The 13,908-nt window shown below is 40.1% G+C and overlaps 1 protein-coding gene across 1 annotated transcript in view; it reads right to left on the bottom strand.

Annotated features, from left to right (window-relative positions):
• The window catches only part of SRP68 (signal recognition particle 68kDa), a 41,826-nt gene that overhangs the window by 8,040 nt on the left and 19,878 nt on the right, over positions 1 to 13,908 (bottom strand). The window contains exons 8-10 of the mRNA XM_008582465.1: positions 12,670 to 12,810; positions 3,539 to 3,637; positions 3,446 to 3,459 (exon numbers count right to left, since the gene is read on the bottom strand). Coding sequence (XP_008580687.1) covers positions 3,446 to 3,459; positions 3,539 to 3,637; positions 12,670 to 12,810 — 254 coding nt within the window. The remainder of the gene's footprint in view (positions 1 to 3,445; positions 3,460 to 3,538; positions 3,638 to 12,669; positions 12,811 to 13,908) is intronic.

The following is a 13,908-nucleotide window of genomic DNA, read 5'->3' as shown; positions in this document are numbered from 1 at the left end:
TAAGGAAAGACTTTGCAGATATGAAATTAGAATGAGTCTATTTTAAAAAATGATATTTGAAGAACATAAACAAGCTCTTAGATGGTATCAGAAAGACTGTGTAAGAGTTGGTCGGGAGGTCAAGAAAGGTCAGGATGTATAGAAGGAGCACAGCAGGTGAGATGGGGCTATAGTGGAAAGTCGTACAAAATGACTAAAACCCCAAATCAAGAAGTAGCAACATACACATGTCATTTAGAGATAAAAAGGTAAATACCAAAAGAATTTGTTAAAATAATTTTAAATGGCTGCTTCGGAGAAATGGGAGAGAAAGTTAGCGACTAAAACCCCAAATCAAGAAGTAGCAACATACACATGTCATTTAGAGATAAAAAGGTAAAAACCAAAAGAATTTGTTAAAATAATTTTAAATGGCTGCTTCGGAGAAATGGGAGAGAAAGTTAGCAGATGGATTTTCCTAAAAAGCTTTGCAGAAAAAATCAGACTCTCAAAACAAAATAACTGTTATACACAAAATGATATAGGAATTTAGATACAGCTTTACAATTATATTAAAATATAAAAGCTGCTTGATTCCTGATTCAATCAATTTACCCCAAATCTGGCCTCCTGATCCAACTTGAAGTCCATGATCCTGATACTAGCTAGATGTGAAGGCGGATGATGAATCCACGGGTAAGGGGGCTTCAAAATTTCAAAGTTTCAGGGCTGGCCCGTGGCTCATTCGGGAGAGTGTGGTGCTGATAACACCAAGGCCATGGGTTTGGATCCCTATGCAAGGATGGCCAGTTAGCTCACTTGGGAGAGTGTAGTGCTGACAACACCAAGTCAAGAGTTAAGATCCCCTTACCGGTCATGTTTTTTTTTTGTCTCTTTCGTGACCAGTAAGGGGATCGCAACCCTTGGCTTGGTGTCGCCCACACCGCGCTGAGCCAGTGAGCGCACCGGCCATTCCTATATAGGATCCAAACCCACGGCGGGAGCGTCGCTGCGCTCCCAGCGCTGCACTCTCCCGAGTGCGCCTTTTTTTTAAAAAAAAAAAAAAAAAAAGAAAGATATTATCTATTTCAACAACCTGAGGAGAAAGATGAGGTTCCAGGAGATTAAGTTATGTGTTTGTAGTTAACAGCCACAAAGAGTCAGGAATTAATCTAACTTCCTAACCTTGAAAAGACACTCCGAAAACTTCAGTAGGTCTTAGGAAACTTTTGGAAAAAAAATTTTTTTAAAAAAGATGACCGGTAAGGGGATTCGAACCCGTGGCCTTGGTGTTGTCAGCACCACGCTCTCCCAAGTGAGCCACGGGCTGGCCCTGGAATAGATAATATCTAAGGGCCATTCTTGCTTGATATTTTATGCATATGAGTCATCTGGCAGTCAATCTGACATTCACATAAAACTACATTCCCTAAGAAAGTGAGCTAACCGGCCATCCCTATATAGGGATTCGAACCCATGGCCTTGGTGTTATCAGCAACACACTCTCCCAAATGAGCCACGGGTGGCCCTCAGAATTTCAGTTTTACAAGATGAAAAGCATTCTGGACATGGACGGTGGTGACAGCTGCATAACATTATGAATATATTTACAACCACTGAAATGTACACTTAAAAATGGTTAAGATGCTAAATTTTATGTTATGTGTATTTCACCACAATAAAAAAGTACATTTTAAAAAGAGACAATACTTGATTAACTATCGAACAAAAACGATAGCTGCACATATCAGACGTTTAGAGAATACAGAGTTTCTTGTGGACCGGGCTGGTGTAGGCATGCCTATCAGAGATGGTAAGCTATGAGATGGACCTTGAAAAATAGGTGAGGTTTGGAGAGATGAAAAAGGGAGGAAAGATTATCCAGGTGTGAAAAGGGAAAGCGGAATGAGAACAGTGTCACTGATGCACTCAGGTGGGAAGGGCATATTAAGGAGCTTCAGGCAGAAAACTCAGGGACTCAAGGGCCAGCCCGTGGCTCACTTGGGAGAGTGCGGTGCTGATAACACCGAGGCCACAGGTTCGGATCCCTATATAGAGATGGCCAGTTAGCTCACTTGGGAGAGCGTGGTGCTTACAACACCAAGTCAAGGGTTAAGGATGCACTCAGGTGGGAAGGGCATATTAAGGAGCTTCAGGCAGAAAACTCAGGGACTCAAGGGCCAGCCCGTGGCTCACTTGGGAGAGTGCGGTGCTGATAACACCGAGGCCACAGGTTCGGATCCCTATATAGAGATGGCCAGTTAGCTCACTTGGGAGAGCGTGGTGCTTACAACACCAAGTCAAGGGTTAAGGTCTCCTTACTGGTCATCTTTATTAAAAAAAAAAAAAAAAAAAAAAAGAAAGAAAAAGAAAACTCAGCGAAGTATAATGCTGGAGATGAGGTGCAAACAGCCTGGGGAAGGCTTGTACACCAGCTTCAGGAGTCTTCACTGCATTTGCTAGACCAAAGGTCTCTAAAGCAGGGTACACAAAACTCATTGACTGTTAGTATAAGAAGAAAATCAGAGCTTCTCTTTATATTTATCTCACTTTTAAAAACTTTATTTTAATACATTTCATACATTACACATCGGTTATATAATTTATAAGTAAACACATCAGAGGTACATGCTCTCAATTTTACTTGTGGGGTACATTATCATAAAAGTTTGGAGATCACTGCTCCAGACCTAGGAAATCACCGGGCTTCTTATAATCAGACAGTGAGATGGGATTTAGAAAGACTCAGTCTGTGTTTCTGGAAAGAAAGGCCTGGTGAAGGGAATAGAGACCAAGAGAGGAGAAGCAATTAGAAGACCTTTATAGTAGTCTGGGCGTAAGATAAAAGGCTGATTAGAAACAGGTGGAATCAAGACTAGGCGCATGGCATCACGAAGGGAGAATAAAGTGTTTGGTCCAGTGAAGAAAAATACAAAATGGTTCTGAGGGTTTCAGCCTAGTTGTCTGACTGGATTACAGTGATAATACAAGGGTACTTCAAAAAGTTCATGGAAAAATGGAATTAAAAAATAATTTGAGGGTTAGAGCGTAACACCAAGGTCAAGGGTCAGATTTGCATACAGGCCAGAAAAAGAAAAAATAATTCGCAGGGCCAGCCAGTTAGCTCTCTTGATGACAGTGCAGTGCTGATAACACCAAGGTCAAGGGTTCAGAACCCCATACAGGCCAGCTGTACCCTTCCCCCCACCAAAAAGGATAATTTGAATCTTTCCATCAACTTTTTGAAGACCCCTCATATTATCAGAAAAAGGGAGAACTGGAGAAGTCCACCCAGAGATAAGAATTTGAGACTACAAGCTTAGCGGGCAATATGTGAAACCATTAGGAGAAACAGGGTAGGGAGAAAGAAATCTCTCAACCTGATGGAGTCCAGAGGCTCTGCGGTCAGCTGACCACCCCCGCTAAAGAAAATAAAACATTGGCTAAGAGAATAACGCACTCATACCCCTGGGATCCCACCTGAGAACGGGACAGGACTGAGGAGGACCCCAACTGGATCAGCTGTAGCAGGAGCTGGGGGTTCAGCTGATGGTCCTACCTGATCTGGCTTGAGCTCTTCCCGAACAGCCTGGATGGCGTCCCGACACTCGCTGAGCATGGATTCAAACAAACGCTCCTTGGTTTCTTCGCTTTCAGCCTAAACAAAGGCAGAAGAGAGTAAGAGACTTTCTTTTGAGTAAACCGTAGTATTCTAACAGAAGGAGGACATATGAGCACTTTCATTCCCCCCACCCAACCTCACAGCACACACGCGGGCGGATACACAGGCGCGCCCTAATCAGAGGTCATTTTAACTGTTACTATTTCCCACCACGTGAGATTTTCTTACAGCCATATTCATGATTCACAAGGAAATGGGAATTATATGTTAAAAAGTAAACGTAATGAAAAAGTTGTACAACTGATTTGAAACTTTGTCAGGCAGCAGATGATTTCAATTTCTTCCTGTCATAGACCTTTCCACTACTTGTTCCACAACACTTCTACCTCTGCTCAGAACCAGCATCTGGCATTCCTGGAGGGGCCTTAAAGACCAGACTTGGGGCACTGCTCCCTCACACTAAAGCACGGCACAGCAGAAGTCTGTTTCCCTTTTTCCTTCCAGAACAAACTGTCAAGTTCTACTGCATGCCAACAGAATTGGCCTTTACAAATGTAACCCAACTTGCAGATTCTGAATTTCTTTTAGGGCCGAGCAAGTGATAAACATTACTAATCAAGACACAATCAAAAAGAGATCTCCTCTAAATATCATACTAAGTTACAATCAAAAAGAGATCTCCTCTAAATATCATACCTCTTCACCACACACATTCTGCACTCACATATTCCACATGGCCGACTCTGAGAACAATTTTTAGGGCACACAAGGTTGACAAGTATGACATGACAATCTTTGTACAAGTACTGGGCGTCACCCCTCTATACAGCTGGGGTAGGTGAAAAAGTGATTCATTGACTGAATTCCTGCCAAACCACATTATCGTCCTAAAGAATCTGCCTGAGCAGGTGGGAATGGACGTAAGGATGAAAGGAGATGAACTTGTGTCACTGGCAGAGCCAGTGTGAAGTTAAAACATCAACATTCCATTACTGTATTTGACTTTCCACAGAAACTAACATCCAATCTGAAAAGATGTCTTGACATTCAACTAACCTCTGAGAAAGCTCAAAAGAAAACACAGTGCTATCCGCTCCTTTAAGAGATGTTTGGGAGTGGCTTAAAGAAAAACTTTCTTCTTGTAAGAACTCTAATGTTTTTCCTAGTTTTCATATGAAAAAAATCTTCTCTGTAAATTACCCAATATAAATCAAACATACTTTTCTACTGATAAGTACTGGAGAGGCACAGTCATCCTTTACGTTTATTAAGGCAAACGTGGCCACCATTAACTTGGTGAAACACAAGAGCAGCGTTGTCCAATAGAACTTTCTGCAAGGATGGAAATGTTCTCTATCTGCACTGTCCAATACAATAGGCATTAGTCACACGTAGCTAATGAGCACTTGAAATTTTTATTAATTTTAAATAGCCATATGTGTCAAGGGGCTACTCTACTGGACAGTTTGGCTCTAGAGAAATACACTTTACAGAACATTGTTAAGCACCTCAATTTGGCAAGATCCTTTATAATCATTAAATCAAACTTGCTGGCCAAACTTTTCAAAGTGTTAATCTTGTGGAATGGTGTAGCTATATAATACTTAACAACTGCAATAAGATATGTTGGCCTGGCCTATTAGCTCAGTTGGATAGATGATGGTGCTGATAACACCAAGGTCTGGGGTTTGATCCCTGTAACCTGCCAGCCACCAAAAAAAAAAAAAAAAAGACACGTGAATCTGGAATACTTAACAACGGGAATAAGATATGTGAGACTTGGCACTGTTTAAGAAACAAAACAACCAACCACATACATACACCAGAGCCACATTATTAGCAAAAGGATGAGCTACAGCACCAGTTTCAATACCATGCAACCCAACAAATATGACTCCAACACCCTTTTTCAGATACATGGAGTTCAGCAATTGAGGCAATGGGTTTTACCCACTCAAAAGAGTAAACTTTGTTTCACCAGGCATGCAGCATCTGTATTCTTTCCTGTAGGTAGGGTATGGTTCAAATAAAAAATTAAAATCACGCTAAAATGCTAAATCCCTTTACTGCCACATATTACCTTTGTTCCCCCTGACTAAGTAAACCTCTGCATCAAGGTGCTGAACACAAGCAAACTTCCCCACTGCTTCCACAAAATCTAAGTTCCATTGGGAATTCTGCAAACGTCCTAAACAACAATGAAGGAAAAAGCACATCTGAAGGGCAGGACTTAAGTCAGTTTCTTTTGGCGCCCGCACTGCACAGTGACTCAGAGACCACCAATCTCTGAAGTAGAACATCTCATGATTCTCCCTGGGCAGGGAAAAATGTCTCCAAACAGCAAGTCTTAAATATATTTTGCTACGTACACTTTTATTCCATAAACCTCTGTTTGAGGCCAAGATGATTCCTGAAAGGACAATGGAACAAGAAACACCTCTCAACGTGTAGAGGCAGGACTCCTTAACACCTACACAGCGACCTTCCCCGTCAGCCACTGAACCAACAAAAATATCTTCCTAAATATAAGGAATTCTTATAACTCCCTGCATAAGAATTTGTGGTCTGGTGTCCTTTTCCCGAGGTGTGCCTATGATATAGAGAAATCTTAAGCCTAAAAGTAATGTGTTACTTATTAGTCTTAATAAATAAATTCTAGATCACGTTTTACAAAACTTGAAACATCCAGGATGTGCTTTTCTATAGTCTCTGATTTTCTTCTCAAGCAGTATCTCAAGGCTGACTGGTACAGAGGAAACTCAGCTGCTGTGTGTCCTGAGGTTACAGACCTCCTTCTATTAAAAACAGAATCCTAGATTGTTTTCACTTGTCTACAGAAATTGCTGGAAGGTGGTGGTGTGACTAAGAGACATTCAAGGCGAGTCTGACCACATTCCCCACCACACCCATAGGAGAACCCTGGTGATGGGAACAAAGCCTCACCCAGCCCAGTAAGGTCCAGGGAAAAACAAATGGAGATTTGGTAAAGGAGGAGACAAACCTCACTGGAGAACAGATTTTCTTTTTTAAAGAAGGTCTCAGGGCCAGCCTGTGGCTCACTTGGGAGAGTGTGGTGCTGATAACACCCAGGCCACGGGTTTGGATCCCTATATAGGGATGACTGGTTAGCTCACTTCGGAGAGCGTGGTGCTGATAACACCAAGTCAAGGGTTAAGATCCCCTTACTGGTCATCTTTGATCCCCTTACCGGTCATCTTTGAAAAAAAAAAAAAAGGTCTCCCTTTCACTTAAATATTAATTATTAATCAGATTTAAGGATAAGAATCATTAAGCCTGCAGATGCTTAGAACCTGCCCTCCCCCCAAAAAAGAGCTGCCTGAGAACATCCTCACATGCAACCACCAGTGACAATTCAGGAGTGATCAATTAAGAAAGCAAAATAAAAATAGTCTAGGCTGGCCCATTAGCTAAGTTGGTTAGAACACAGCCTTACAACACCAAGGTCACGGGTTCAGATCCCCACACCGGCCAGCCACAAAGGAAAAAAAACACCATTAAAAATAGAAAAAATAGAAATACAACCTAAAGTAAGTCAACATTAAAGATGTGAAGACAGGGCCGGCCTGCTGGCGCACTGGAGAGTGCGCCGCTTGGGAGCGCGGTGGCGCTCCCGCCGAGGGTTCAGATCCCCTGTGGAGACCGGTTCCCGCTCACTGGCTGAGCGTGGTGCGGGCGCGACACAGAGGGTTGCGATCCCGTTACCGGTCAGTAAAAAAGACAAAAAGGGAAAAAAAAAACCAAAAAAGATGTGAAGACAAAGCCTGGCGAAAGAGACTAGGGATTTTGCAAGTGGATTTTGGCAGCTGATTAAGTCTCAGATCAAGTCTTTTCTCCCTGAATTACTTTATCTCCCTGAATTATTTCTTCCTTCCATAACTTTCATAACTTCTATGCTATTTTAGTATTTAGACATCATAAGAACCTCTACAAGCAAGCAATAAGCTGGGGCTACCAAATTCTTGCATTCCAGTTCCTAGAAAGTGGCAAAAACCAATACCAGCTAGTTAAGAGAAAATGAAATTAAGTGCCTTGTATATCTCTAAAGCATAGTTCTTGGTTTCCAGGATAGAAAACAACTCAATATAATAATGAGAACTGGCCAAGCAGGTAAGGCCCACGCTATATCTGGCCAAATAAACTGACAGTGGCACCAAGGGGCAAGTGGTTCTTCTTAGGATTAACCTCAACTGGCCAAAGGGCATCTTTCCATATTTAATAACCTGTGGTTCATTCAACAGACATTTAATCATCTACAGTGCTAGGCCTGACATCTAAGGATTTAACTAGACCTTCTTTGACACTGTACTTGAATTATTTTACTTACCGGCTTGCTTTGGGGTATGTGTGATATAAGACATTAGGTATTCAACTGTTTTTAATGTTAAAACCTTACCAGGATGCCCTGGGGTTAGTGCACATTTTGCTTGACCTACATCCTTTACATCCACCATATTACTTAAAGGTCTACAATACTCAGAAGTCACCCTAAGGCATTTGTAAAATCCTTAAAAACCAGAGATAATTGTATACTGTACATAAAACATTAACCAGGCACATAATAGGAGAAAACACTCTGTATAAACATTAAAATAAGGGAATATTATACTATAAACTTTATGTCAATAAATTAAACTTACATGAAATTAATAAATTCCTTTTAAAAATAAGCCTCATCTAAACCGACACAAGATGAAATAGAAACTCTGAATAGCCTTATATGAGAGCACTTCAAAAAGTTCATGGAAAAACAGAATTAAAAGATAATATGAATCTTTCCATGAACTTTTTGAAAAGTTTCACATCTCTTAAGGGAATTGAATTTGTTTAAAACAGCAAAGAAATATATATATATTTTAACTTTCCCACAAAGAAAACTCCAGGCCCAAGGGTTTCACCAGTGAATTATAACAAACGTTTAAGGCAAAAAAAAAAAAAAAAAAAATTATATAAACTCTTTCAGAAAACAGAGACAGTTGGAATACTGCCAAACCTGTTTTATGAGGATTAGCAACCCTTATCTGAAAATCTGAAACCTGAAATGCTCCAAAACCCGAAACTGAGCATCAACGTGACACTCAAAGGAGATGTTATTGGAGCATTTTGGATTAGGGAGGCTCAAGCTATTAAATACAGTATCTGTAAATATTTGCAAATCCAAAAAAATCCAAAATCCAAAACACATTGGTCCCAAGCATTTCCAATAAGGGATATTCAACTTGTATAAACCTGATACCAAACCCTGGAAAAGACATTATCATACGAAAAGATAATTATAGGTCATTACTCCTTTTAAAATAAATGCAAAAATTCTCAATATATTGACAAATCAAATATACGAAAAGATAATTATAGGTCATTACTCCTTTTAAAATAAATGCAAAAATTCTCAATATATTGACAAATCAAATATACGAAAAGATAATTATAGGTCATTACTCCTTTTAAAATAAATGCAAAAATTCTCAATATATTGACAAATCAAATATACGAAAAGATAATTATAGGTCATTACTCCTTTTAAAATAAATGCAAAAATTCTCAATATATTGACAAATCAAATATACGAAAAGATAATTATAGGTCATTACTCCTTTTAAAATAAATGCAAAAATTCTCAATATATTGACAAATCAAATATACGAAAAGATAATTATAGGTCATTACTCCTTTTAAAATAAATGCAAAAATTCTCAATATATTGACAAATCAAATCCAGTAACATATAAAAAATATATCATAACCAAGTGAGGTTATCCCAGATATGCAAGGTTGGTTTAACATTAAAAATGAATATAATTCCCTATGTTAACAGGTTACAAATACTCTTCCCCCTTCAGCCTTTATCTTTCCAAATTGAAAGGTTTAATACTTTCTCCATATGGTGCCTTCCAATCCTTTAATTTTATATACACTTCAAACACTCCATTGTATCTTATATGTAATATTAAAAACCTGTATAATATTCCTAGTGAACCGGCACAGAACAATTTTTACTGGTACAGGAGAAGATCTTATGTTAGGTTTCCTAACGACCCAATTTGACTGAGGAGCGGCTTCATTCAGCAGTGAAAGCCTGCAGCAGCTGGGACACGAAACCCTGGCTATTGATCCTGACTTACCCTCAAAATAAAACCTTGGACCAACCCTCCTCCATGGATTTGCACCAAACATGTCCAGTGGGAAGAGCTCTGAACCTTGTGTGCAGAAGTACTGGTATGTTTTTAAATTTAAGAACTGAAGCAATGTAAGAAAGACATAGAGGATAATGGGCTTAAATAGATGCTGAAGATCTCTGGAAAATGTTCAACACAAAATGTATCACCTTCATTACTGAGCTTTTACATTACTGCAAGGAGCTGTTCATTGAAGGTTTGTTTTCTTCTTGAAAAGGACCTTCAACTATACTGAAATTCAAGTTTGAGGGTCACCCTTTGAAAAATGTGCACAAAGCTCAACTACTCATCACATGATTGAAGTGACCTTCAATTTTAAAAGCAATGGCTTCTGTGCAGCTGTAAAACATTTTCTTCACTTGGTCCAATTTAGTCCAAATTGAATTATTTCATGAATAAGGCAAAAAAGAACCCCCCATTTAAGTCCTGATTCTCTAATTATGTATAAAAAGCAAGAGAAAGATAAATTCAGGTAAAACATCCCTATACCTTTTCCTCCCACTGGGGAACCGGACTAATGCACTGAAATAGAGGTGGTTCAACTGCCAAAGACTATTTGTTTCAGAGAAGGTTCTGCTTATTCAGTCTTTATTAAGGGCCCAGGACTCTATTTACTCTGTTAAGTGAAACTGCATCTAGCTATTCAAAGTCAAATAAAATGATCCTATTACTAGCTTTCCTGATGAATCTAAGAGGATATACGGAAAAGTGCCAGGTACTTGAGCTTTGGAGTCAAGAGGGCGTGGTTTTAAATCCAAGCACTCGTCTCTACCAGTACATGACTTTGGGCAAGTTACACAGTCTCTCTGAGAAGTTTCCCCATCTGTAAAATGAGAATATCACCTGCCCCACAGGGTTAAAAAGACGCAAGCACGAAAGCATTAAACAGTGAATCTGGCACATTAAGGAGGATCATTACCCTCCCTGCTCATCTCTGTGGAGTCTGTCCAGATGACCGCCAGGTATTAAAAAAAAATTGTGACATGATTTGTAATAATATGAAAAACTCTCACAACATGTTAAAAAGAGAATACAAAATCATCTGTGTAATTCCAACAAACAAGCAAAAATACCTAGGACCTCTCTCTTTGTTCAGGAATACGTATTCAGATTATGGAATGGGTGTAAGTCTTGGTAGGGGGAGAAAGTGGGTTGGGTTAAATGGATCTTTTTTGGCCCTATGATCTATCCTTGAAAGTTTTGAAAAATGGAAAGATCATTTTGTTGCATTTCTGCATTCTTGTTTTTAGTATATCAACAAATCCCAAGCCCTACGAATGGCTTGTATTGAACTTTCACATTTGAATTAAAGATTGTTAAACATGAAAAAAAAATACCTAAGACCTCTCAAGAATACAAAAAAGATAAAAAGAAAATACATTGCTTTCCTTTTCCCTTGACTTATGATGGGTTATGTCCTGATAAACCCATGGTAAATCAAAAATGCATTTAGTACCCAGATAAACCTGTAGTAGAGTTAAAAAAAATCGTAAGCTGGAGACCATCTGCACAATGCAATATCAACGAAGGTACACAGGAAGTGAGACGATAGGTCCATCTTTAACGGTACGGGGGCGACACTGAGGGTTGCCATCCATTGCTGGACACGGAAAAAGACAAAAAAAATAAATAAATAAATAAATAAATAAAATAACTTAATAAATGTTAACTTTTCTTGTCCTTTATTTGATACATGTCTGCAGCCCCATTCTTAAGAAGCCCCCATTTAACTTGCCTCCAAGGACCTCTCTCCCCACACTCAGAATTCCTGTCCTGTTGTCACTGATGCCTGGCACAGAACCAAGATGGTTCTTTTCTTCCAGCACTTATCACTTTAAAACAAAAGAATTAACCTAATCACATCTAAACAGCTACTACCAGAGCCCCAGTCCAAATGAGGTACCGTCACACACTAGTGCCAATAAAATGTTCTCAAAACAAAAAAAAAACGTTACTCAGTCTTTTAAAGAAAAATTAACTTTCCGGTTTTGTTCTAGTTTTCTGTTCTTTAAGCAAATAAAAGAGAAATGAGAGAGGCAATGTGCAACACAGACAAGGACACATTCAATTCTTCAATTGTTGAAAGCTGCCCCCAACCTAAAGTAGCCATTTTGGAACAAGTCATTGAAAAGTTGATGCTTAACACAACTCATCCACACAATTGACAAAGTACCCCCTGACACCCCAGATACAAATTATTTGGGGTACAATAATTACTGTGAAGTATTAGGAAATGCCACTGGTCCCTGTGAGGCAACAGCCTCGTTTTTTTTAAAGATGTCCTCATATGAAGGAGCTCTAAAAAGTGCCTTAATCACTGTCTACTTCAAACAAACCAAGATCACCAGGATCTCTTATCTTTTGCGAGCATTTAGTTGTTTACACCCTCAAATAAGTAATTATGTCAACAAGCAGAATCAAGTAGTACAGCTTTGCATGAATATTACATGTATACGGCACGCAAAACAAGATATTCTGGTTTAACAGGCTCTCCTGAAAAGGTTCAAGAATGAGAAGTGACCCCTTTAAGGCTAGAAGGCTAGGACAAAGGTTAGAGAGACTTCAGGGACATACTAGTTAAGCAGCTACACCACCTGCTGGGCCCAATGTGACCCTCACTGTAAGTCAGCCTCTTACTGCTCGCATTTGTATGTTGACAACTGTAACCGTCAATTTCTGTGCCCTCTAAACACAAGAACTCTATAAACCCAGTTTTCAAAATAATTTCATTCAAAAGGGTGCATCTCCAGGCTTACCAAATCCCAAACAGCATTAAGACAAATAGATGATTTGTGAGAAATGAACATCAACAAATGACTGCATCTTAAACACACAAGGACAATGTTCAGAGTCACACAGGCACCTCCTCCTTACCTGGGCAATGGCTGCTTCGTTATCAGCCAGTCCCAATAAAAAGATCCTCACTTTGTCGATTTTCACTGGAACCGTTCGCCCTCTCCATTCCACCTCGCTCATGGTAGCTGCCTGTTTGGCTCGAGTCTGAGTGATCAATGCCTGGAAAGTAGTTTTACAAAGTTAAAGCTTTAACTGTGGATATGAGAGACAGAGGAAAAAATAAGTGGAACCTGTTGTTTGTCTTTTCCTATAACCAACACGTTATACCCCTCATACAATAGAGTATACGCAAATTTCTATTTATTTTAAATTCCTCCCTGGTATCATATATCTTAGCTATGGAAACTCAAATATTAAAAGGACAAAACAGGGGCCGGCCCGGTGGCGCACTGCTACAGTGCGCCACTTGGGAAGCGTGGTGGCGCTCCCGCCGAGGGTTCGGATCCCACATACAGACCGGCCGCTCACTGGCTGAGCGAGGTGCGGGGGCAACACCAAGGGTTGCGATCCCATTGCCGGTCCCGGTTCGGTACGGGCGCGACACTGAGGGTTGTGATCCGTTGCTGGACACGAAAAAAGACAAAAAGGAAAAAATAAATAAATAAATAAAAGGACAAAACAAAAGGTTAAAAAGAGCAACACTAAGTTTGGTAAGGATGTGAGAAGAAAAGCATATCTGTATACACTGCAAGTACAAACGCAAATTAGTAGAAACTTAAAGATATTTGTCAATATGTATCGAAAGCTTCTAAAACATCCAATTCCACTTTTAGAAACTTATCTTATGGGGGCCGGCCCATGGCTCACTCGGGAGAGTGTGGTGCTGATAACACCAAGGCCACGGGTTCGGATCCCATATAGGGATGGCCGGTTAGCTCACTGGGTGAGCGTGGTGCTGACAACACCAAGTCAAGGGTTAAGATCCCCTTACCAGTCATCTTTAAAAAAAAAAAAAAAAAAAAAAGAAACTTATCTTATGGAAATAACTAAGAATGTGTCCAAGAACTGGGAACATGGATATTCACGGTAATGCTGTTTACCACTTAATCAACAATAATGAAGTGGTTAAATAAAATAGACTTTTGGGGCCGGCCCGGTGGCGCCCTGGAGAGTGAGCTGCTTGGGAGCGCAGCGGCGCTCCCACCGTGGGTTCGGATCCCATGTGGAGACCGGTTCCCGCTCACTGGCTGAGCGTGGTACGGGCGCAACACCGAGAGTTGGGATCCCGTTGCCGGTCCCCGGTACGGGCGCAACACC

The sequence above is a fragment of the Galeopterus variegatus genome, unplaced genomic scaffold, assembly GCF_000696425.1.
Source record: "Galeopterus variegatus unplaced genomic scaffold, G_variegatus-3.0.2 Scaffold2618, whole genome shotgun sequence".
In the NCBI taxonomy this organism is placed as follows: domain Eukaryota; kingdom Metazoa; phylum Chordata; class Mammalia; order Dermoptera; family Cynocephalidae; genus Galeopterus; species Galeopterus variegatus.
This window is presented reverse-complemented; position numbering and strand designations above follow the sequence as displayed.